Source organism: Limanda limanda, chromosome 20, assembly GCF_963576545.1.
Source record: "Limanda limanda chromosome 20, fLimLim1.1, whole genome shotgun sequence".
Taxonomy (NCBI): Eukaryota; Metazoa; Chordata; class Actinopteri; order Pleuronectiformes; family Pleuronectidae; genus Limanda; species Limanda limanda.
The window spans coordinates 2,898,976-2,923,089 of record NC_083655.1 but is presented as its reverse complement, the minus strand read 5'-3'; the positions used below and the strand labels follow the sequence as shown (position 1 = coordinate 2,923,089).

Here is a 24,114-nt window from a genome sequence, read left to right as displayed (position 1 = left end):
GGAAAACAAAGCACTGATATACAACCACAATCCTGTTTACACTGGGAATCACAGCGCCTTCGAGCAGATCTATGTTTTCTGAAGTCTGTTTGCACTTGAGCTTCTCCACATTGAGCCGCTGATTGGCTGCATTCATCACTTGTGAATCTTAACGGGTAAATCTTCATGTTTGATTTGTTGTTCGCTGCTTTTAATCAATTTGTTGAAAAAGCCTTAAGTGGGGAAAAGGGATATTTGCAGGAATGTGCAGCATGATGCAGTGCAGGATTTACATAATGTCAGATGATGTTTAAGCTGGTTTACATGTGATATTAATGCTGCATGCAGCTGCATTTACCCTGAATGTTCTTGTCTTTACATTCCAAAAGGTTTTAACAGTGATAACATGTAAATGTTGCGTTGGGTTCTGCTGCTTCCTATAATGAACCATCACCAGTAAAGAAAAACATAAATGCCTATTTAATAATCGCACAAATTGTTGTTAATAAATGAAATACTTTGTGATATGTGACACTTGTGGCGCTCCATAGCTTCCAAGTGGCCAATAAATAATAAAACAAAATAGAACAGCATTTTATTCTGCACCTTTTTTAAGCAATATCACATCTGACAGGAGGACAGAGCCAGAGAGGGTTTTAATTGCCGTTTTATGATTTGGTTTTTGTTATAGTTGAATCCTTTCAGTCCCCAAAATAAAAGTTTGGTTTAAGTATAACTTCTATGTAACTGCTCCTTACAGTTTATTATTCGCCCTTAACATGCACAGAGTAAACGTGTCTGCTGGAGAACAGCCTCGGGCAACATTTACAAACTCACATGATGTGATGTCGCTGTCCTGTCACCCTCATCATTACATCAGCAAGTGCAGCTTAATGTGAAGGGGGGTGGGGTGGGGGGGTGTTAGGTGTTGAGTTGTGTTCTTCTCATTAAACAGATTAAACATGTGAATGTGTAGAATCTACAGGCGAGAGAAGAGGGTTAGGGGCGAGAATCCTTCTGGTGTCTAATACTTGGAATTCATATGCAAATACCTGTTATTAAAGATGATACAAAATGTCGTCTGGACTTAGAACACTTACAAAAAGTATCACTGTTTGTGTTTTGTGTGGAAAAACATGACTTGTCCGACTTTGTAGAGTAAACAGAAGTGTTTCCATGGATGATCGCTGTCTCCACCACTGTCTGAACTTGGAAGTGGAATGAAGACAAAAAGACAAAAGAACAGACTGGATTTATTCTTTATTTCAACGTTCATTTTTATTGCTTTATACATATATAAGAGATTTAAATGTATAATCACATGTTTAAGAAACATGTGATGAGAGCAGCAGCAGATCAATAAGCCCGTTCACTAAATATGTAAATACAATGAGGACGAGTGGATTCACACTTTACAGAGACGAGCTCTAATAAAAACCAACCAGGATCCACATTTAAATGTGACCAAACATCCCAGAACACTGATGCTCTGTAAATCCAACCAGCCTGTAGTTGATCTGTTGGACATGTTGACGCTCTGAGGTCATTGATCATTTCATCAGTAAATTCTGTGCAGTGTCTCTTGTTCGGTGATTTCATGGACACACACTCAGTTTGTTTCACCTCCATCTCACGTGGAAAAGAAAAGAACAAATAATCAGCTCATTGATGAGGATCAGGATCAAAACAGGTTCTAAAAAATCACACAACCTGATTTCTACATTGATTTAGTAAACAACAGCAACATTAGTTCTTTCAAACACATTCATGTCAGTGTAATTATAGATTTCTGTCTTTTACAAAGTGAGAACTAAATATGTGTGATAAAGGAAGGTCAGTGTTTGATTGACAGCTGATCTCTGTGCGGAGCAGAAACGTCACCACGACGAACTTTGATCAACAAACATGGAGACAAAAGAAGTTAAAGATTTACACACAGAATGTAAATCACTGCTTTTAATGACTCGAGTCTATTTGAGTTTACAGAACTCAGCTCTGGAGTCAAAATAATGAATCCTAACTCCAGCATAGAGAGGCTGAGTGAATGTGGTCTGGACTCTGTGGAGGAGAGTCATGGTGTCAGAGACGCTGTAGAAGGACAGAACACCTGCACTGTGATCCAGGTACACTCCTACTCTGGAGGACCGAGGACCTGACACTGGAGTCTTGATCCCGTTGTAATAAAAGCTATAACTTTCTTTATCACAAAATAAAGACCAAGATTTATCATTTAATCCAAATGCACATTTACCTCCTGCTCTGCTGATATTCATGTAAGTGACTGCTACATAAACTCCTCTCACCTCCATCTCCCAGTAACAACGTCCAGTCAGACTCTCTCTACTCAGGACCTGAAGAGAACCAGTAAATCTGTCTCGGTGATCAGAATAAGACTGATTTTCTCTCGTTCCTGTTACTTTTCTGTTTCCCTCAGATAATAACATATATCTGTTTGCTGTGTTTGGATCCAGTGTGATTTCTTGTGAATATTTTAGGAAGTCAGCTCTGGTCTCTGGCTCTGGTTGTGGCAGTAAAACATCCACTTGAGACACAATATGTAAAATCTCTGTCTCTGTCTCACTCAGAATGTCCTGTAGTCGACCTCTGACCTGTGACACAGCTGCTGTCACGTCCTCAAAGTTCCTCAGAGGACGGATCCTGAAGCTGGATGAGTGTGTAGATTCACTGAGTGGTGACAGTGAGGGGTAGTTGTGTAGAAGCTGGTTGTGATCCTCTGTGTCTGAGAGCTGCTTCAGTTCATGGTCTTTCCTCTTCAGCTCAGTGATCTCCTGCTCCAGTCTCTCCTGAAGCTCTCTGACTCGACTCACTTCAGTTTCCTGTTGGGATCTGATCTTCTGCTCCACATCAGAGCTTCTTTTCTCCAGCAGACGGATCAGCTCAGTGAAGATCTTCTCACTGTCCTCCACTGCTTTATCAGCAGAGTTGTTGATGGCCTCCTCCTCCTGTCGAAGCAGCTTCACGTCTTTCTCTGTGTCCTGGACTCTCTGCTGGATTGTTTGTCTCCTCAGCCCGAGCTCTCTCTGCCTCTCAGTCCTTTCTGCTGCAGCTGACACTGTGTCGTGGTCTTTATGTTCATCCACAGAGCAGAGATAACAGATACACTGCTGATCAGTGCGGCAGAATATCTTCATCACCTCGTCGTGACGAGAGCAGATGTTCTCCTGGAGCTTCTCCGAGGGCTCCACCAGCTTGTGCTTCTTCAATGGGGCTGACTGAAGATGAGGCTGGAGGTGTTTTTCACAATAAGAGGCCAAACAAACCAAACAGGACTTGAGAGCTTTCAGTTTCCTCCCAGTGCAGACATCACAGGCCACATCTTCAGGTCCAGCATAGCAGTGATCAGCAGGAGCAGCTTGGAGTCCAGTCTTCTTCAGCTCCTCCACTAAATCAGCTAACATGGTGTTTTTCTCCAGGACAGGCCTCGGTGTGAAGGTCTGTCTACACTGAGGACAGCTGTAGCTTCCTCTCTCCTCCTCTTTGTCCCAGTGGGTGTTAATACAGCTCTTACAGTAGCTGTGTCCACAGCCAGTAGTCACCGGATCCTTCAGTGGATCCAGACAGATCGAACAGGAGAATCTTTCTCTGTCCAGTTGATTTTCTTGCTGCGCCATTTCAGCTGCTGCCAGTGACTGTAGAACAGTTTCACTTCCTCTGAACACAAACAGAACCCTGCCCCTCCCCCTCTCGTTCACTCCCTGCAGTGACTCAGCTCCCACAGTTCACAGCTTGTTGTTCACTGGTTCTTACACTGACACGCCTGTGAAGGGAGGAGACACAGACATGTCCTGACTGGGAGGAGCTGGTTCTTATCTGTGTTATCACATCTCAAAGTGAATAGTTGCACTGGGAACTGTCACATTCAGCTCACAACAGCTCAGGTTGTAAGATTCACATTCTTCAAAGTTTCCAGAAAAGTTAACGAATGTTTTCAATGAATAAAAACCAACCTACAAAGGGCTTCACAAAGAAAAACACAAGTAAAACCAGAATTGCTCAACCCTGGATAGTACCAACTATAAAATACAATTTCTAAAATTTCTAGGGCTGCAAAGCAGCACTGGGTGGGCCCGAGCACATGCATTTTGAAGCGCTGCATGCTTTTTACCTAAAAAAAAAAAAATAATGATCAGGCTTGGACTCTGATCATGAGACAGAAGTTTGGTGGTGATAGGACAATACACAGTGGAGTTATGCCAACATCGTCTCCTTTGGCGAAGGATGAACTTTCGCCGTTGACACGGTTTGAGGAAATGTCCCAATTCTGAGCGAGAAAGAGACGTGACCTTTGCAAGACATAAAGTTTCCTTTGATCTAGGAAGACTGATACTGCAGGAGTGGAGTTGTTTGTTTGCGGCTCAGCATCAAAGGATTCATGGTCCAAGTATGTCCGCGTTACAGAACATTGTGTTTTAATCGCGTGTAATCAAACTTTGACGCCACGCCACGGTCACACCGTGTGACGAAAAATCAATCCCTCGGTCAGTTTTTATCTCCATCTTGTTGTGATGACACTCATCTCAATTTGAAGTTGATCCGATGGAAGCCCTGGTACAAGTACATCAAAGTAAAAATGTGGAATATGGCCAAAATGGCCACTAAATGCAAAATAGCAGGCTTCCTGTTGTGTTTTTCCAATTGCACCTAAAGACTTTTTTGTTTGTCTGGTCATGATACACCTGTGTATCGATTCTGGGGGTCTCGGGGGGCACCGTTGAGCCCATTGAAAATTTCTCCAGAATACGTAAATTTTCACCACTTTCTAACTTTCTGCAAATTTTGGTAAGAGTTTGAGTATGTTAAAGCCCTCAAAAAGCCAATTAATTTGTCTGAATAATAATAATAATCCTTACAATTTCAATAGGGCCTCACCCGTCATGTCAGTGCTCGGGGTCTAATGAGCCAAAAACATTGTACGCTGATAAAATATCTACTTTTTTTATTCTAACATTTACCTTCATGCCACAATCTGCCATTAATCTGTTTCTATGCTTCGGGTTACAACGTTTAACGTCTTTGAAAACGTCCTCAACCTCGGGCAAAAGAGTTTGCGATTGGTTATTTATAACGACCACTTCCAACTCAAGTCCAGGACAGCAACAGGAGGAGAGAAATGAAAAGTCAAATGTAATTTCCAAAATGCTTTTATGCACAAATAACACTCAGGTAATATTGTTTTTTTCTCTATTTAGAATAAAATGATATTTGAATAACATTTACACATCAAGCTGACGAGACTGGGTTCTCAATCACAATACTACTGGAAATGTAATCTATGCAATCCAGTAAGGAACATTCAAGATGTCAAAAGTACCGTGTGGAACTGATCGGGGGGGCTGCAAAAAACTTCTGAACATGCACTGAAATGTAACACAAATGTCCATTTAAATAAAAAGAAATTAGAAACATGGAAAATGAAACTTGTGCCTCAGTAATTCATCCTTTTATATTCTGTATTTTCCATGAGTTGGACTGTGAAGCAAACATGTTTTCAGAATATAACACGACTCACCTGTCGGCTTCCTGTCTTCGAACCTCGTACCACGTGTTCACCGATTTGAAGTTTAGGTAACGTTCGATAACAAACACTGGTTTCTTGATTCTGTTCATTTTTAACCTCGGTGTGAAGATGTATTTCCTTTTCTTTAAATCACAGTGTGCAGCTGGTTGGCAGATTGATCTACAGCTAACTAACCCTAACTAGCTCCGCCTCTGTCCTAACACTAAGCTAATTGGCTGGTGTGGCTGTAACTTCGTTTTTGTTCGGGACGGAAACGAATGGGAGCAATCACACATAAATATATTTCCCCAAATATCAAACCAGTCCAGTAAAATGAGTCCCACAGCAGGATGTGTTCTGACAAAGTAAGGCACAGTGACCAAAACAAGTTTCTGTTAAGAACATTTGTTAAAACCAGGTTAAAAACAATCTAAAATGAACATTAAGAAACCCATCGTGATTCTGTTCTTCCAAACACTTTGCCAGTCGGAGAATTCGATCGGCATCACTGGAATACATGAGGCAGCAAGATGAAACCAACATCGGGGGGGCAAACATGGAATCCAAAAAGAAAATGTCTCCGTAATAGCCGAGTGAATGTTTGTGTGCTATTTTACATAAGAACAACAGACACGACCACAGTCCAACAAGGAAAAGTTCTTCACGACTTTAAAAATAGTTACATTTCCTGCATCCTGCACGTTTCCAGACGCCCCACAGAAGCGTTTTGTTTTTTTTCCCACCGGGCGTCTGATTTCCATTAATATACAAGCCCTGGAGTTATGTGCTGATCGGTGCTCCTTCTCCTCACAGCGTCAAAGTCTGTGTGAGAGCCGGTGCTTCCTCTCCACTGCTCTGGAGGAGCTGGTCCATCCTGCGGAGGAGGAGGAGGAGACAGCTTCCTGTCATGTCGATCGGTATATTCCAAAACATCGGGTCGAGTCAGCGGTCTCTTGTCGGCCGTTTGGGTTCGAACCCCGGGCACGAAACGAGTAGGATAGAAGCAGGAGTAGATCCGTCGGCTGCTGGAAGGTCTCATGTTCCCCAGGTGGACACGCAGGGAATCCAGATGCAAAACCAAAACCAGTGAAAGAGCAGATGAGAGTTGCATATTGTGGACTGTTGGGACGCCAGTGTGGTGGTAGATGACTGTATGGGCGGGCGGGGGGGGGACGCGGGGCGCAGGAGCCCAGCGAGGCCGAGCTAACCCTCCTCTTCGCTCTCCTCCTCCAGAGCCTCCTCAAACACTCGCTCCGGTAGCCTGAAGCATTCCTCGAAGAAGTTCACCAGGGACTGGCTGAGGTGCTGCCTCGTGGCCTCACTGTGGATGAAGTGGCCTTCGTCCGGGTAGATCTGAGACGGGAGAACACGATAAGAACTTCATCAAACAAGAGGGGAAAGTTTCCAAACCTCACCACAAACCAGAACTCTATATATAAGGGTTCTCATAATGAAAACTTTAATTCACCCTTTGGTTGAAATGCTGATTGTAGATCATTGAAAGTGAACTACGTGGACAAAGAATAAAAAAGCTCAAGGTTTAGTCATTTCTTGTCCAATCAACTTGGTTTATGTTTGGAATTATACAAAAAGAAAGCTCCTTTAAAACTATTATTATTTTCCGTTAAATCAGAAATGAATCCAGCACCAGTGGGACGTTCATTTCATGAGCTTAACACACATTCTAGCTGAGTAATCGTGTTTACTCGTGTTGACCTGAAACCCACAGAAGCTGCTGCAGGAACCAGGTCAATGTGTGTGTGTGTGAGCCAAGTGACTCGTCTCCGGGTCAATAACGAGCTCCGACGAGCATCCAGCCGCTCTTCACTGTCTCCTAATTGGATTAGTGCCGGTGTTAATGCAGTTTGCCCGCCGAGGTCTCATAATCTCATTTTGTGGAAGAAAGGCATTGTTAGCGGCTAATCCTCGGCCTGCTGCGGGATCCCCGCCGGGATGGAGAAGTCCCGGAAGGCTGGAGACTCAGCGAACGAGGGAAGAGAAAGAGGAGCAGAGACACTGGCTGTGCAGCGTAGAACCACGTACCTGTAAAGTGTAGTTGGCCTTTTCATTGATGAGCTGTGCAATGAATTTAGCCGTATGTTGGAAATGAACTTTTTCTGCAAAATACAGAACCAGACAGATGCCAAAAACGTCAGATTCCATTTTTTTATATTCTCTTTGCACCTTTCAATAATTCTGGACTTACCGTCGGCTGTCGGATGGATAATAAGAAACTTCTTGTCCATAAACTGAGACGCTCTATGTGCTAGATTTGCCATCTGCAGAGTAAAGACACACAGAAGCAAAGGGGATCAATTGGATTTTTACAATAATCAACTGGAATTTGAGATATTAAAACTGTCATAATGAAATCTTACTGCGTATGCCCGTGGATCAGGTTTTGGCAATCCGAGGTATCGCTCTGAAAATGCAGAGGCTGGAAATAAAAGATGCAATTAATACTTTTCCTCGGCATCAAAATCAAGTTTCTCTCTCTCGAGACTTTGAGGAGGAAAAGTCGACATTTTCAGGTTTTTCTTCACCACGTTCAGATTAATTCACACATGAACATATTATTAAGTCTCTAAGCTGCCGCGGACCGTCATCATTTGCAATTCTGAACTCATCCGGTGTCACGGCATGTCTCTCGCCCCCTCCGGCAAAGCGAGAGAAATCAAATAGATGAGAAATTCGTCACGCCGCCAAATCCAGCTCCTCCTTAATTTGCAGTTTCCTGACTCTGTGAAATCTATGGTTACAGGAGTGCACTCTCTCTCTCTCTCTCTCTCTCTCTCTCTCTCTCTCTCTCTCTCTCTCTCTCTCTCTCTCTCTCTCTCCATCAACCTCCTCTTCACACAATTCTGCATTTCACACATTTCCATTCCTTTGGCAGCCGGGGTGAGGCCGGTGTAGGTATCTTTGTTTGATTGGGTTCCCGGTGCATCGGCAGCAGCTCAACGAGGAGGTGAACGAGCTCCTTCCTCACACGGTTCATGTTTATGTTTAACACAGCCACTGAAACTACTTCCAGTTGCAGGGTTAAAGGTTCCAGATTCACAATCTCTGCATCCTCTCCCTGTTTTTGACGACTCCACGGCCACAGCAGAGAAACTGGATTTGTTTACGACACAGAGCAGAGGCTACAGATTTCAAATTTTCTCTCACCATATAATTCAAAGTCTGTGATGGGCGACAGCACGGCTCCACACTTCACTGGAGTCTCCTCGCCGCTGACCAACAAGCTGGTCACGTAGCCGCCATACACCTGACACACACACACACACAGACACACACAGACAGAAGACGCATGTTATCACAGGTGGTGACGTCCACAGACACATGTTTGATTCCTCTCAGCTCCACAGTGACTCGTCTCCTACCTGTCCAAAGGCCCCAACTCTGGTTTTGTCAACATACGACTCTTTCAAAAGAAAACTGCAACAGATAAACACAGGTTCACGTCAGGTAAACAGTTGTTTGTCAAGTTTTAAAGGAACTTTCTATTGCTTCGGTAAGTCAAGTTGAAAGGTGACCGCGGATAAGCTGCAGGAAAAAAAACAGGATGGTGGTAATATTATTTTGCAGCTTTTTAAGTTATTAAATCCATATTTTGAATTTGCATATTATAAAATATGTGGCCTCATGTTAACACAATTATCATTTCTTAACATCATGACACAGATTTGGATCTGACGGCTCTTCTTTTAAAGCATCTCCTACAATGATGTTTTGCTTTAATTGTCCTGAACAACTCTCTGTTAAACAAATCGCCATTTAACACCCGTCTGATGTTTTCAGGAACACAAGATGAAAAGATGCAGCTCCAGACATACTTGAGCGCGTCCTTCTGATCCTGCTCCTCGAACACGCCCACTCTCTTCTGGATGCGGTGCAGCAGGTTGGTTCCCTGGAAGCCACTCCCCCGGCCGTCGCAGCGCATCACGATGGCGCCAAAGCTGCTCACCAGCACTGTGGACCAGTCCATGTGAAACTGCTCTGACACCATCTGACCACCAGGTGTCCCATCGCTGCACAGTAACAAGGACAGACTGATTACACACACACATTTCTACAGAGGAAGTTTGATGGGTTCTCTTGCTTCTCTACGCAGGATTGGAAAGTTGAATTTATTCCAAAGATGATTTGAGAAAGTAATGATGAAACTTCTCAGGATTGAAAATGTTTACATGCAGAGAGTCTGACATGTACAAGCAGAGCGTGTGAGGCCAAGCTGAGATGTGAGGTACGGAGTAAAACAACAAAACGCTAATGACAGAATAAGAAGAACAGCAGGAGACGTTTCCTCATCCGCAATGAAGTCATCATCTGTCTAGAGGACAGAGCAACGCATCCTTGTGTTTGGTGAATAAGTCTGATTAAAGTTCTGCCAAGGAAATCTCCTTCGATGAGAACAACACATCGGAGAGACGAGTGGATGTGAGTCACACAAACTTCTCCGATGTGTGAGTGTGTGAAAGCGTTGTCTGATACTCACACGAGCAGGAGCAGCGGGTAGTGGTTCGTCTCCACGAAGCCGGCGGGCTTCAGGATCTGCATCGACAAAGCTGTGAGGCAGACACACAATAAACACACTTCAATGAAGCCTGATGGAACACAACATTTAATTCATACTTTTAAATATCCGCTATCTTTAATAATTACATCTAATTTATTTTTCTGGAAATCTAATTAATTGGGAGAGGCTAAAACAAATGACAAATAGATTTTAATTGCAGGAGGTAAAAAAAACTGATATTTTTGCCCTAATGGCAGCTTAACTGATGTGTTTTCAGATTAAATTATAATTAAAACACCACATTTAACTACAGTGGGAGAAAAAAGTAATTGATCCTTTTGGAATTGACTTTTTCTACATTAATTTGCCATGAAATGGGATCTGATCTTCCTCTAAGTCGGTAGAATAGACAAAAACAATAAGCTAATATCATCATCTAATATATCATCTCGTAATCTTTGGGGGTTTTATTGAACACATCCATTACACATTGACAGCGCTGGTGCACCTTTAGATTTTAATAACTGGTTGAACCTCCTTTGGCAGCAATAACTTCAAACAGGCGCCTCCAGCTGCTGTGGCTCAGATCTGCTGGCTCGACTAATATTAAGGATTTAAGAAAAAATACCCTTTCTCACACAGAACTGCTTCAGGAATGTATGTGACGTTATTCTCCTCAGAGCAGTTTCTGCTGTCGTGTCACTAAAGAAACTGTTAAATTAACTTTTAACCACATTTTAAGACTAATTTCTACATAAACGCAGACACAGCTTTATTGTTCAGTATCTAATTTGCATGTTTCTGGTTGTTTCCTGATGTTTAACTCCGGCTGTGACACGTACTGTAATCATCCATGTGGATCTCCTTGTACTCCACTGTGGGCATCTGCATGGAATCCAAGGTCAGCCTCAGGTTCTCGTTGCTCTCCAGTTTGTAGACTTCTGTGATACCTGCAGACAGAAAACCAGATGTGTGTCTTCATGTTTAGAGAGAGACGTGGTTCAAGTTCAAATTATACATCTGAAGTTACATCTTGAAACCAAAACTAAACATATTAAAATCTGTTAAACAACAGAAAATTTGTTTACAATCTTCTTCAGCTATTTTCTAGAATGAGGATTTATTCATTAAAATATGGAAAACAATGTGTGGAGCTGTGTTTTTTAAATTCAAACAAGAAATAACGCCCACACATTATCAGAATCCTCCCAGTCCTCCCACATGAACCTCAACTAATCCGACCCCACAGACATGAGAGCAGGTGAATCTGTGACCTGGATAATCCAGAGTTTGCCCTAGAAAGAGAAACCAGCTGTGCTTATTCAGCAGGTAACAGGTGGTTTGTGCAGCCGGCTCATTGCCTTTGGTTGCACTGGAAGCTGAAGTCAGAGGAAACGCACTCTGAACACAGGCAGCTTCCTCCCTGTGATCAACACTCTCCTAACGACACGTTGCATTCGTTACAGATGTCAGTGATGTGAACTGCAGCAGAACCTGTCAGTGTAGAAACAGCCTGTGAAGCTGAATGAACTCAATTACCCACAAAAAATCACAGCTGCAGTAATAAAATCAAACTGCAGACTTGTTTTAACAAAGTCAGGGCAGCGACATCATGTTGATGAAAGATGACACACCGGCTGGCGCACACACACACACACACACACACACAGACACACAAACACACACACTTTAGTAATCAAATTACAGCATGCTGATGTTGCTGTTGGGCAGCTCATAATTTAATGAGTACATCCATTGTGAGGAGTAATGTGATTACTTCCATCAAGCGGGACTTGGCTCTTGGACAAACGATGACTCAGTGCACAGGTGGTCACTGCAGTGGAAACACGGCCCTATTCCACAAGGTCATTTTCAATGTTGCTACTATATGCAAATTAAAAAAACAAGGCGGACTCGTCTGCAGGATCATTCTGAGTCTGGAAAATGATAAATGGTTGAAAAACTCACTTTCTCTGTCTTGTGTCTCACTTTCTGCGTCTCTCTGCGTCTTGTAAATGGCCACGAACGGGATGTCGGGGCCTGAGGAGAAACGTGGGGGGGGGGGGAAACACTTCTTTAGTCTCATCATCATCAACATCAGCCTTTTGTCTGATAGCAAAAATAACAGTAAATGATTTATTCTGCTGAATTTGAGTGTTTTTCGTTTCTAGTCTGAGTCTGAATTGATCAAAACAGACAGAGACACGTCCATCAGACAAAGAGGCATTTCGTTAGTCTCCTGATTTATGTAATGCATCAGCTGGAAAGGCTCGTCCATATCTAGGCCACAAGCAAAGTCCCTCTAAAGCCTCTGAAACCTCGACGAGGCCCGAGGATGGACGGCGAGTGAAGTGATTGATGCACTTAGCAAATTGTGCACAGGAACACTGAGGCTGCAGTTGTTGGACTCGCTCCCTCTTTCCTCTTCCTCCTCTCTCTCTCTTTTCGTGGTAATGATATTATAACCTCATCACATGAATTCTTCATTGACTCTCATTGATTAGTGGGGTCGACTGAGAGGCAGTTTGACGGCATCGGGGCCGCTCGCTACTTGATCTGCGTTCAGTGATGATCACTTAGTTCGGATCAGAGGTGATTGTTTGATCAGCGATTACACTCTGAAGTCTGACACTGATCACACACACGCAGGAATCTTCTGACACCTCGGGCTCTATTTCTGTGGCAGTGTGAACACAGTGCGATGACATTGTGATATTCTTCTGATCTCGAAAAGTGCTTTGCCTTGTTCTCTCTGTATTTTCACGGCCAGCCCAGTGCGTATACATTAGAAGTGGACGGATTGGAACGACAAGGGTATTTTTTTCTTGTTGATGAAAACTGGCTGGTAAACATTGCAGAGAGAAGCGACATTCAAGGACTCGGTCTGTTGACAGCTCGATGCCTCCAGTCGTCCAAACACATGACAAAGAAGTGCAGCGACTGTAGAATAACACCGACCTTCAGCTACTCAAATACTGTCCTCTGTGATCTGTGATATTTTTCTGTTGCCAATTGATGAAAGCCTCTTTTCAATGTCAAGCCAAGACGAACACAGAAAACACAGTAAACCAGATTGTATGCCTTCACCAACCAGTGTGGTTTCCATCTACAAAATCTGAGTCCTTTACCTTTGACCACTGAAATCTAATCACTTCATCTTTGAGTCCGAGTGAACATATTTTGTGAGGCCACCATGACCTTTCCCTTTATCTACCAAAATCAAATCAGCTAATCCTTGATTCCAAATGAATCTTTCTACCACATGTGAAAGGATTCCTTCAAGGCAGTCGGGAGATATCAGGTTCACGAGGCAGGACATCTTCCCTTTTTTCTCCACAACATGAAACATAAAGCCTCCAGCCACTGGCCGTTACTGGAGCAGAGGAATAAAGAAAGTTTATTTAATAATATCCTGAGGGATGTGTTATGAGTGTGTGCTCGGATTAAAGAAAGGTTTATATAGTTTTGCTTTGTTGCTGGGTTGTATTTTCTATTCATCAATAAATAAACTCTTATTATTTGTCTTTGAACAGTTCTTCAACAATAAATCAACATCACAGTGCAGCGGTGGAAATGTCATAGTAAAATAAAGCATTAAAATGTTGATGATTAATCCCCTTGTTCCACATAGAACACAGTAACATAATAAAAGCAGAACTTGCACCGTGCTGTTAAACTTCAGCCTCGATTGCCTTCATAAAGTCGTGAGGATGAACAGAGAGTTGCAGAAAGAGAGGAAGGAGACATGCAGGTGTTAGCTACCTTGGCAGTCGAGAAGGAAATAGCTCATGTTGTGGCTGAAGGAGCCGCTAATGTAGCCACAGCTGTCGGACAAGGCGCAGGAGAGGCAGCGGCGGTTGAACGAACCAAACGTGTCGGCGCTAAGAAAACAAAGAATACAGCCAACGTTTTGCAGACTTCTACTTTTATGCACATGAGCAAAATGTCAGCGGCTTCCACTGTCAAACCCAGTTGGTACAAATGCCACAGGAGCAGGGCTTACCTGTACAGATGCCTTCGCTTTGGACCATCCTCAGTGCTCAGGAAGTATCTGTACTCATGCAAACAGAAAAAAAACACATATCGTGGCATTAGATCTGACTGAACTATAAGTTGCAGAAGTACAAGCACAACCTACTAGAGAAGTTCTATTTTATAAATCAATGATGGAGGGAAAAAAGGGGAATGAATCCTTTTAGAAAAGAACTAGGTCGAATCGCAACCCTGTGGGGAAGAAGGGTTTTTTGTTTGGTAGAGTTCAGTTACCACTTCTGAACAAAAGAATGAATGTGTTTCCATAAAGAAGTGAGCTCATGTTAGTCGGATCCCAGTCGCCTCCTGGCCTGGAAGCGTGGGTGTGAACTGATCTGGGAGTGACGGCGATGAGTCACACTCCTCCCGGGCGGAGCAGAGACGGAGGGAGCTTTTTACACCGAGCACATTTATAGTCCAGGCAAAGTAGCCCATTTTGGAGCCAAAAATAGAAGTAATTGTAAAAGAATTTTTTTCAGCATAGATTATTTCTATGAGGTGTCCAGAACAACATACTAAAAGTCCTAAGAAATCCTAGTTGAGGAAATATGTTTAATTCTCATCAATGTGTGCATATAAGGCAACAATACACCCCAAAAAGACTATTTTTTTCCTTTACTCCAATCAAAATGAAACTTTACACAATGAAAGTAACCATGAAACGTAACATTTTTTGTATTACAAGTTTCTTTGAAAATGCATTTATGTATGGATTTGTAATACATATGTATGGTGTTTGCCTATGCAAATTAGGACATATTCAATAAGTGTGGAGCTCATGTGCTTGTCAAATTCATTTCAAAAGAAACTTGTAATACAAAAAATGTTACGTTTCATGGCTACTTTCATTGTGTAAAGTTTTATTTCGATTGGAGTAAAGGAAAAAAATAGTCTTTTTGGGGTGTATTGTTGCCTTATTGGCACACATTGATGAGAATTAAACATATTTCCTCAACTAGGATTTCTTAGGACTTTTAGTTTGTTGTTCTGGACACCTCATAGAAATGATCTATGCTGAAAAAAAATATTTTACAATTAGTCGGTCGTAAAACGCTACTTTGCCTGAACTATTAGAGCAGTTTATTGTTTGGACGTTTACGAGCTGGTGGAGGAACACGAGGCTCCAACACAAGAGACAATAACTGCCTTCTCAAAATGGCCATTGATCATAATGGATAGGCAGCGTGAGGATAAACAGGATCATGTGGATGGAAACAGTGGATCCTTGTTTCAGAACCACGGACAGAGACAGAAACCATTCAAACATGTGGTCTCTTGCTCTCTGTCTCTCTCCGTGGTGCTGAAACATCCACCCCATTGTCTAACATCTTATTTTTAAGCTTTCTTATCAGATAAAACTAACTGTTTTATTATTATATTATATTTGAAGGACGAAAACAAGTTTTAAAAAAAAAGGTTTGGGCTAAAAATCCATTTTAATCATCCCCTTCCTCAGTGTTGGAGCTGCGTCTGCCAGCTCAGAAAGTGATTTCCTCATGTGTCACGTCATGGTTCCTCATTATTTCAGACACGGCTGACATGATTATCGTGTCAAGCCAAGGTTACAGGGAGAATAAATTCTTTACGCCTCCACATGCCTAATCTCCAGGAGGATGACAGCTTGACAGGACTTAATAAGTGCTCAATAAATTAATTAAAGCTGCATCAATGTGACTTTTGTTTGCTCGGGAATAAATAATGTGCACAGCACCCCCCCCCCCAAAAAAAAAAACTTCTGCAAGATGTTGATGCATTGCTGTGAGTGGCTGTGAGTGAGGGACTCACATCAGCTGGCTGTCCTCACTGTAGGCCAGGACCTGGGTGACGTCCCAGTCTCCAGAGGTGATGGACTGCAGCGTGTCTGTACTGGTGTTCGGCTTTTAGGTGGAGAAAAGTACACAGAGAAAGAGAAGAGTTTAGTACATGTTGGGTAAGTTAAGCAGATTTTCAAAGTTTAGAATAAGTCAGACTTGTACATAAGTACGATTATTTACTAGGAACTTAAAACACCTAAACGTTTGTTTGTGTACAACTAAAGTATGATTGTTTTAGCATGACCCTGCAACCTTTATCACTTAGTTGTTTTACACATGTTTTCTGATTCTCAGTAGTAATCGACACATGAACATCCTTGTACCTGGGAGATGGACATGGAGATGTGGAAGAACTTGCCCCGGCCTCCTTGAGGAATCGCTCGAGTGAAGAACAGCTTGAGGCCATCTTTGGAAAACAGAGGTCTCTCATTCTGAAGATACACAATAATTAAATCACTCACTTAACTTACATAAAAACACAATTTAACACTTAATAAATGGGTTTACTTAATAGTTCTACAAAAAAGTACCCACTGTTACAATTTACAAAAGTTAACATGCAAAATCAAGCACCATTGTCATGTCATTTTTCAGATTCTATGAAAACAAAGCTTTAATCTGTTAAACACAATAGACAACTCATAATAAGTATATTTATATTCTCACCTGTCTGTGCAACCATCCTTCACTTTCATCCTCGTGTTTCTGAAAACAGAAGCGTGACAGTTTTCACTCGGTGCATGAAGACGAGCAGCAGACGTCACGTGTTCACTGGACTCGTTCGTACCTTAGTGCAGACGCCTGTCGTGGCCTCACACAGGGTCAGTATGGAGATGTTCTGGGCTCTGTTCAGCCAGTTGATGGCCAGTTTGGTGCTGGTGGCCCATTTCACCATGGTCACATAGTATTCACTAACAAACAGAGACAACTTAACGTTATTTTACATTTCAAGGTCTGTGAATACGCAATGTGAGGAGGTCAGTGAAAATATTAGAAAATTGGATCATGAGCAAGAAATCTTCCAGAATCTTTCCATTCACTAGTTTTAGATCATGATAGAATTTTAGAATGAGATGAATCATTTATGATCTCTGGCAGAGAAATTGAGATATTAGAGCAGCATACAGTCGCATTATGAGCCACAGCAAAGGAGGAATAATAAAATGGGAAGAAGAAAAAAACGGCCAGAGCAAATGAGGTCATTAAACTTAATGGAATCGAACATGGAAACACATTAAGTGAAATCTATCACTGGAGAAACAGAATTTACAGAATCTAAAGCAGCAATAAAACGTATGTGAAACCTTGATGTTAATTAATGTACATTCTTCATCTAAGTTAAGTCTACAAACAAAATAAGACACAAATCATTTAATTGCCAATGTCATTAGGTTGATGAATGTGGGTGGACCTCGTTCAATAACAACAAACACACACTGGAGTCAAGTCAATGATACGAGATAGGAGGTGTGTGTAAGAGCTGCTGTGAATCTTATAAACACAAGAATTACGACCCTGTAGTTGTAGCAAAATATAATCAGTTAATCCTTGAGTCCAAATTTGAAAACATTTCCTCAAGATGTACTTGAGATATCGCGTTCACAAGAACAGGAAGGACTGACAACCCGATAAAATACTTCCTTCAGCCAATGACTGCGTGGCTGAATCAAAATGTGATTTCATGTCGTTTGTGCAGGACGATTCCAAGTTTAATTTGTGGACATTTCAGACGTCTCACCCTATCCTGGGATCGTCGGGTCTTCTCATCTCGATGGTGTGAAGAGGTCCGTTAAGGTTCACGACGTACAGAGTTATAACTGGATTCTCTTCACCGGCCTGACGAGAAAAGAGCAAGAAACTATGCACTTTGTCTATTGTTGAGTTTTATGTTACAGAATGTGTTAAATATTAAGTCTCAGTGATGCAAAAGGGCTAGAACATGTACCTTAGGGTAGTGGTACTCTTTCCCCATCGGGTACGGAGTGCCTGTGAACATGGGCAGCTCCATCCTGGGCACCAGCGTGTCGTTGATGGTGGCGTACGCCAGCCTGGCTCCATCTGGAGACCACCAGTGAGCCACGTGGGAGCGAAGGATCTCCTCTGGCAGAGACAGAATAAAATGACCATCAATCACAAGGACAGCGAATAAAAAAACTCTCACAGCAGCGTCGTGAATTAACGAGATGGCTCCCGGCCAACGGGAGGACAGCGTTGTTACCTGTCAGCAGGAAATCAACAGGTGATGTGGGAAAGTATAAAGTGCAGAGTCATTAGTGGCACATTCAGAAGCTCAATAAATTGTTCTTTGCATAAATGCTGTCACCTATTGGACACAATAATTAGGAAAGGACATAAATCAGTCAATGTAAGTTGTAAAAATAGGAAACGATAGTTAAAGCCACTTAAAAGGACAAAAACATCTTATAAAATCAGGTCAAGGTGGCAAAGTATAAAAAGTTATCGTCTCTGCTACCTCCTGACTGACCTGTTTTCTGTGTGAACTCTCTCACTCACTCTGCAGCTCGGTTTCTTAAACTTAACACACAAGAGCTTCCACCGCAGCGAATGCTTGGGTCGTAAATCACAGGAGCTTTTAATCTCACAACAGCCGAACATCGACCAGAATAGACCCGGGCTCCATTCCACACAAATGGACCGAACAGCAATTCCCCACCAGGTGCGACTGCACAGCACTTAGAAAGATAACTTTAGTTTCTTTGGGGTAGGGCTGTGTGTGTGTGTGTGTGTGTGTGTGTGTGTGTGTGTGTGTGTGTGTGTGTGTGTGTGTGTGAGAAAGAGAGAGAGTGTGGGTGTGTGAGGTTTCATCAAGAAACTACCTCCCTTGAGACACGAGTGTGGATAAAGTTATGCAGCAGTTACACTCTATAGTACAAAGAAAAAAAATTGAGGCCAAGAGCAGACACACACACAGACACCTACAAACACACACGCACACATAATTGTGTCTCCATGTGTTCAGAGGACTTATTGTAACCGTTAACAGCCTAAACCTAACTTTGAAACTTGTCCTCACTTAAAATCGAATGATTTACGTGATGGAGACTTGGTTTTTGTCCCCACAAGGACAAGTCCTCAAACTGCAACTGTGTTAACAGGTTATATGTCCCCACAACATGAGTAATACCTGGACCACACACACACACGACTCTGTCAACACACAGCGACTCATTAAGAAATTATGCAAACAACATCTCGCCGAGGGAACTCGTTGACAACATAAAGCGCGGCCGCGACAATCCCACTTCATCACAAAGTCTCTGGCGCCGCCGCAGACGCCATCGCCACCGCCCGACTTCCTGTTGGAATCCGCCACGAGCCACGTTTATATCAACTTTTGCAATTAAAATTTCATTAACGCTGTTTATCTGCGGGACTGGGCGCCGGCTTTGGGGAATTAACAGAACATCAACTACCAATTAGCATTTTCATTAACCGTGCACGCTTGGTGGAATGACTTTATATTCAGAATCATTTGACAATCACCCGCAGCACTTGTGTATATTTGTTCTCTAATGCACTTCTGCAAAAGGCTTCTGTTGCAGAGCTGGACACTGTTAAAGTATTTTTAAGTCCAGACATGTTTATGCTCGTGGCTTGAGGAGAAGTTGAGCTAATGGCAGCGTTTAGTCGGGTCAGTCTTTGCTCCTCTGGCCTGTGGTGCGACCACATGAGCTCTGCAGGGACTGAATGGATCTCACTGAATGGAGAAGACGCACAGCTCGGCATTAGCAAAGATGAAAACACCTCGGATAAAATAATAAAAAACGATTTCCCGCATGGACAGCTCCACCGGCGCCTTAAAAAGCTTTCCAGGCGGAGTGGAACCGGCCGGCTGTCGGCTCCGCTCGGCTGGGGACGCCCGGTCACCTTGACGAGCGGAGGAGAGAGAGTCGTTAGGTTTCCAGAAGCGTCCGGAGATGTGAACAAAAGAAAAACGCAGGGACAAAAGAAGAAGAGAGTGTAAATGAACCACTTGCGATGAGCTCATTTTCTTTCTCTTAAGTAATGAGATCGTGTCTCTTTTTTTCTCGACGGCCAAGGTGAGCTGTCTCATCTCCTCCCGGCTCGCCCCCCCCCCCCCCCCCCACCCGTCTCCGTCCCCCTGTGCAGAAGACATTATTCACTGAGTGGAGGATATTATTAATGCATGAGATACCAGGAGTCAAGGGGCCGGTGGGAAATAATGAGCGCAAGGTGACAGCTTCAGGTAAACAGCTCGAGCTAATGAGGAGGAGAAAAGCATATCAAACTTCCCAGGTGGCATTTGGATGATACTCTGCTAATAGCAGGAATTCACAAAATCTACCTTTTGAGAATATTAGTCTTACGGTGGGAATCTGAATCGACTAAGTGGGAAAAACAATGAGCACATGTTTCCAACAGGGGGCAGCAGTGTCACATGCTGGAACCATGAAGTCCAGCAGCACAGAGGGAAACAGCTTCTGTTGTCATTCGTGAAAAAAGCCAGAAAAATGGGTTTGTTATTTGTCCTCTGAATATTAATATCCTGAGAAGGACATAAAGTGCATTGACACGTCAGATTTAGATAAATATACACGGACCAAATCCAATTAAGCATGAGATTTGACAGCGGGGGGCACACCCTCCCCCCCCCGACTCGCTGACAAGCAGGTCGGTCACATGACACGATGACATCCCCTGCTCTCCATCCAACACGCAAAACTGAAGAAAAAAATAACTGTTACTATAAATACAGCTCGGTTAGCAGCGGCTGACGGAGGTGACAGGCCGGTGATGACCGAGCGAGAGCATGACGGAGTGGGGGGGGAGATTTTACTCAGCGTCTCCTAAGCCTCATCAGCAATTTGAGCCTCAGTACAAAGAGAAATCATCGCTGGATGACGCAGGAAGAAGATGTGATTTAAAATGAGTTGTTTAGGCAGATCTGGATTAAACAGAAGAGGAAAAAAACACACAAAGTTCAGGGAAGGATTCAGCCACACAGCAGGAGTTCTACTAACAAACTTTCTGAAAAAGAAAGAGGAGAACTTTGTACTCGGCTTGAGAAACAGGCGTATAAGGTCTGTTGATGTGGAGGGTTACCTTGGCCTGACTGTGGCGTTTAAAAGAAATACTGAGGCTCTCATGCATTATGGAAAATGCAGGATCCAGGATTTCTGCAGCTTCAACATCACCACAAACTAAATGTCAGGATATCACAGAAATCTGCTGCTTCAGATTTGAGCAAAGCTGCAGCAACAGTTAACTTTTACATTTCTTTGTTTGACGGATTCCAAAAAGGATCTAAAGCAGCTTTGAGACCTGCACTGAACTCGGGAGAATCACCGGACGTTATCCAAACGGACAACAGATGTCTGAGTGAAAGGTTTCAGACATTCTCCAGAGTTTCTCCTGTCAAAACCCAGCAGGAGATCCTCAGCAAGGAGTGAGGGTGTTGATGATGTGTGTAAGGCAAAAACAAAATGAAAAGAACAATTCACAATGAGAACATGGAGCTGTACACGTGAAGATGTGCTGTAAAAGAAAACTTGTGATGAATGCAGCAGATTGTAGACGCTATTAAAACATCCTCGGGAGTTCATGTCTGAAAACGGCTTTACAGACCTGGTCCTTTAGTGTTTAGTGATGAGGAGATTTCATTCCGGAGTATCCTCCACTGACAGAATCAAAGGAATTGATACCAAACCTTCAACTAAAAGTGAATTCCCCTAAACCTGTTTCCTGTTTGTGATTCAGCTCGATGCAGTAAAAACTTCTATTTGCAGCCGTGTGTCTCGGAAACACTTTCAGATCCACACTGAACTAAAACAAACATTTTCACTCTTCACTCCCTTTATTAATCTCTCTCTTTCTGGCGGCTGCTCTGTGGCCTGCAGCCTCCGACACAAACACAGCGATAAACAGAAAAACAAACCTACAAACAAGCCTCTCGATGCAAACAGTCATTTAGCCAAACATCTGTGGGGCAAACACGACTCGAATCAAAGCCACGCCGGCTTTTTTATCTCGCTGCACCAGAGCCCGGTGAACAGATGTTTCCTGCGGCTGCGTCCCACTGCAGGACGTGTCGGTATCTCTGCAGCTTCAATAATCAGACAGCCGGCAGATGACAGAACACTCCAGACTCTCCTGAGGCGTTCTGGACTATTACACACAGCCGACCGGGCTCTTGGCTCCATCTCCTCTTTTTTAATTTAGCTTTTAATTTTTCTCCTCTCTCCCATCTCCCCCCCCGCCCTGTCGTTCTCCTGCCAGACAAACACACACAAACAGGGATTAAGACAGCGATGGGAACCAGAGGATATTCAAACCGGGGAGATTATTTTCCAACCTCTCACCCGACAGCGTCGAATCTGCAGCGCTGCGACATGAAGAGCTCAGGACCTAATTTCTCCTCGGCGGCAGTCTGAGCCGGAGCCTGACCTTGGCCACGGCCGAGTCTGAGTCGTTTACTTGGAAAGTCGTCCGCCCCGCAGTCGCACTGATGAATGTAAATATTACACAATCTGGCAAAGCTTCCAAACTCCCCTGCAGCTGCCGGCGTCACCAGCAGGCCGGCGCCAAATCTATTTAGAGGCTTAATGATACATTATTTCTACCGTGATGCATCATCAATAGAGGATAAAGGGTTTTTAGTAAATAAGATATATCAAGCTGCTTCCTATTGCACACACACACACAAATATATCAGCCCCAAAATGAGAGTAATTCCATCAAGATCTATGAAGTATTCTTGAGAATTCAGTAGAAATGTTGAGAAAGGGATTAGAAAATTCTTTGATCTGTCCCCTGATCCGGATTCACACCAAAGTTTAACAGGATTGACTTCCATTCAACATTTGTGGAAATCTATCCAGTGGATTTTTGCGTAATCTCTAGGGCTGGGCAAGTTAACTCGTTTCAATCGAGTTAACTCGAGTTAACTCAAGTGATGAGTTAACTCGATTAATTATTTTATCTCGCATTCACTCAGGTTTGATTATTTATTGTTTTATTGTGAAAGTCAGGCTTTTATTTTGTGAAAGTCTGTTGCTGACTGCTGCAGAACAGGAAAAAAGAAAATAATTGGCGGATAAACAATCGAGTTAACTCATCACTTGAGTTAACTCGATTAAAACAAGTTAACTTGCCCAGCCCTAGTAATCTCGCTTGAAAGCAAACAAAGCATCATCAGCAGCTGCCTGGAATGTAAACATGTGTGAACAACCAACTATTAAACCCTATTAAACTTGAACGACTCATTTTAAAACCCTGTTCATAAACCTGCTTCTCCAGAACAACATCCTCAACTCCTCTGGTTTGTAGTTGCTGCAAAGTTCATCTCCAGGTGCGTCCGTCATTGAGAACCGACGCATGATCCTGAACCTCGAGGTCTGGCTCCCAGCCAGCGATGCAGTTCCTCTCTACGCTGCTGGGGGGGGGGGCGGGGGGGGGGGGGTGGTCAGGATCAGGGCGACGTGCAGGTCAGACAAGTTCTTTCAAACCAAAGTGGGAAAAACAAGTCTTATTGACCTTGGTCTGTGCACAAGGGAACAATCGGAACATTAAAACCTTCAGGAAGGTGCAGTAGGACTGTTCTGTGTTGGAATTAGATTTTAACTATTTCTATTCTACTGTTCTTTTTCACCTGGACAAGTAAATCAACATACGGGACCTTAAAATACACGTAAAACATAAATCAGACGTGGAACATTGATATAACATCAAGTAATGTACATCTCAAACTAGTTTGGAGTCCGAGCTGCTCTGTGTTTGCATCTTGAATCCAGTTATCTGCGACTCCTGAGGGTGAATACCTCAAGAAGTCAATTAACGTATAACAACATGTTCTCTTATCACACCCGACGAGCGCCGGAGGGATTCCTGCATCGCTCCATCTGAAGAAGAACAGAAACAAACACATTCTGTTGTTCTATGATTCATTTTTAATCCCAACACTACGAAGCTGATTCTGTGTTTTTATCGCTCGCTGAGAGATTTATCGGCTCCATAAATGATGAGTGTAAATCACCGGGCCTTCAGCAGCCCATAAATACCAGTCGGGGGGGGGAATTAATGTTGGAATGGGTGAGAACGGGTTCTGCTCTTGAAGGATGGATGCGGCTAACGCAGAGATCAGAGGAGCCGCGGGTCGACAGCGTTAAATAAAAGCCCGACCGGAGGAATCACGGCTCCGGTCCCGGTGCACCGGTGACCTCAGATATCCACCGTGTCACCACAGCTGACCCCCCCCCCGGGAGGCCTCCGAGTTG

General features: G+C 43.2%; 2 protein-coding genes across 2 annotated transcripts in view; both read right to left on the bottom strand.

The window, feature by feature from the left end:
• Window positions 1-1,224: 1,224 nt before the first annotated feature.
• Window positions 1,225-3,640, bottom strand: LOC133027150 (tripartite motif-containing protein 16-like). Its single transcript, XM_061094175.1, has one exon. It carries the CDS (start codon window positions 3,609-3,611, stop codon window positions 1,950-1,952), a length of 1,662 nt encoding a protein of 553 aa, XP_060950158.1. The 5' UTR covers window positions 3,612-3,640; the 3' UTR covers window positions 1,225-1,949.
• Window positions 3,641-6,700: 3,060 nt separating this feature from the next.
• The window catches only part of LOC133026922 (dipeptidyl aminopeptidase-like protein 6), a 118,123-nt gene continuing 100,709 nt past the window's right edge, over window positions 6,701-24,114 (bottom strand). Inside the window, exons 9-26 of the mRNA XM_061093907.1 lie at window positions 17,805-17,959; window positions 17,598-17,695; window positions 16,647-16,770; window positions 16,526-16,564; window positions 16,183-16,290; window positions 15,831-15,922; window positions 14,017-14,064; window positions 13,776-13,894; window positions 11,982-12,053; window positions 10,856-10,963; window positions 9,993-10,062; window positions 9,331-9,525; window positions 8,878-8,932; window positions 8,663-8,762; window positions 7,876-7,934; window positions 7,704-7,776; window positions 7,541-7,614; window positions 6,701-6,850 (exon numbers count right to left, since the gene is read on the bottom strand). Coding sequence (XP_060949890.1) covers window positions 6,701-6,850; window positions 7,541-7,614; window positions 7,704-7,776; window positions 7,876-7,934; window positions 8,663-8,762; window positions 8,878-8,932; window positions 9,331-9,525; window positions 9,993-10,062; window positions 10,856-10,963; window positions 11,982-12,053; window positions 13,776-13,894; window positions 14,017-14,064; window positions 15,831-15,922; window positions 16,183-16,290; window positions 16,526-16,564; window positions 16,647-16,770; window positions 17,598-17,695; window positions 17,805-17,959 — 1,739 coding nt within the window. The remainder of the gene's footprint in view (window positions 6,851-7,540; window positions 7,615-7,703; window positions 7,777-7,875; window positions 7,935-8,662; window positions 8,763-8,877; window positions 8,933-9,330; window positions 9,526-9,992; window positions 10,063-10,855; window positions 10,964-11,981; window positions 12,054-13,775; window positions 13,895-14,016; window positions 14,065-15,830; window positions 15,923-16,182; window positions 16,291-16,525; window positions 16,565-16,646; window positions 16,771-17,597; window positions 17,696-17,804; window positions 17,960-24,114) is intronic.

Excerpts from the sequence above, each read along its gene's own strand:
- LOC133027150 (XM_061094175.1), bottom strand. The coding sequence starts at position 3,611 with ATGGCGCAGCAAGAAAATCAACTGGACAGAGAAAGATTCTCCTGTTCG.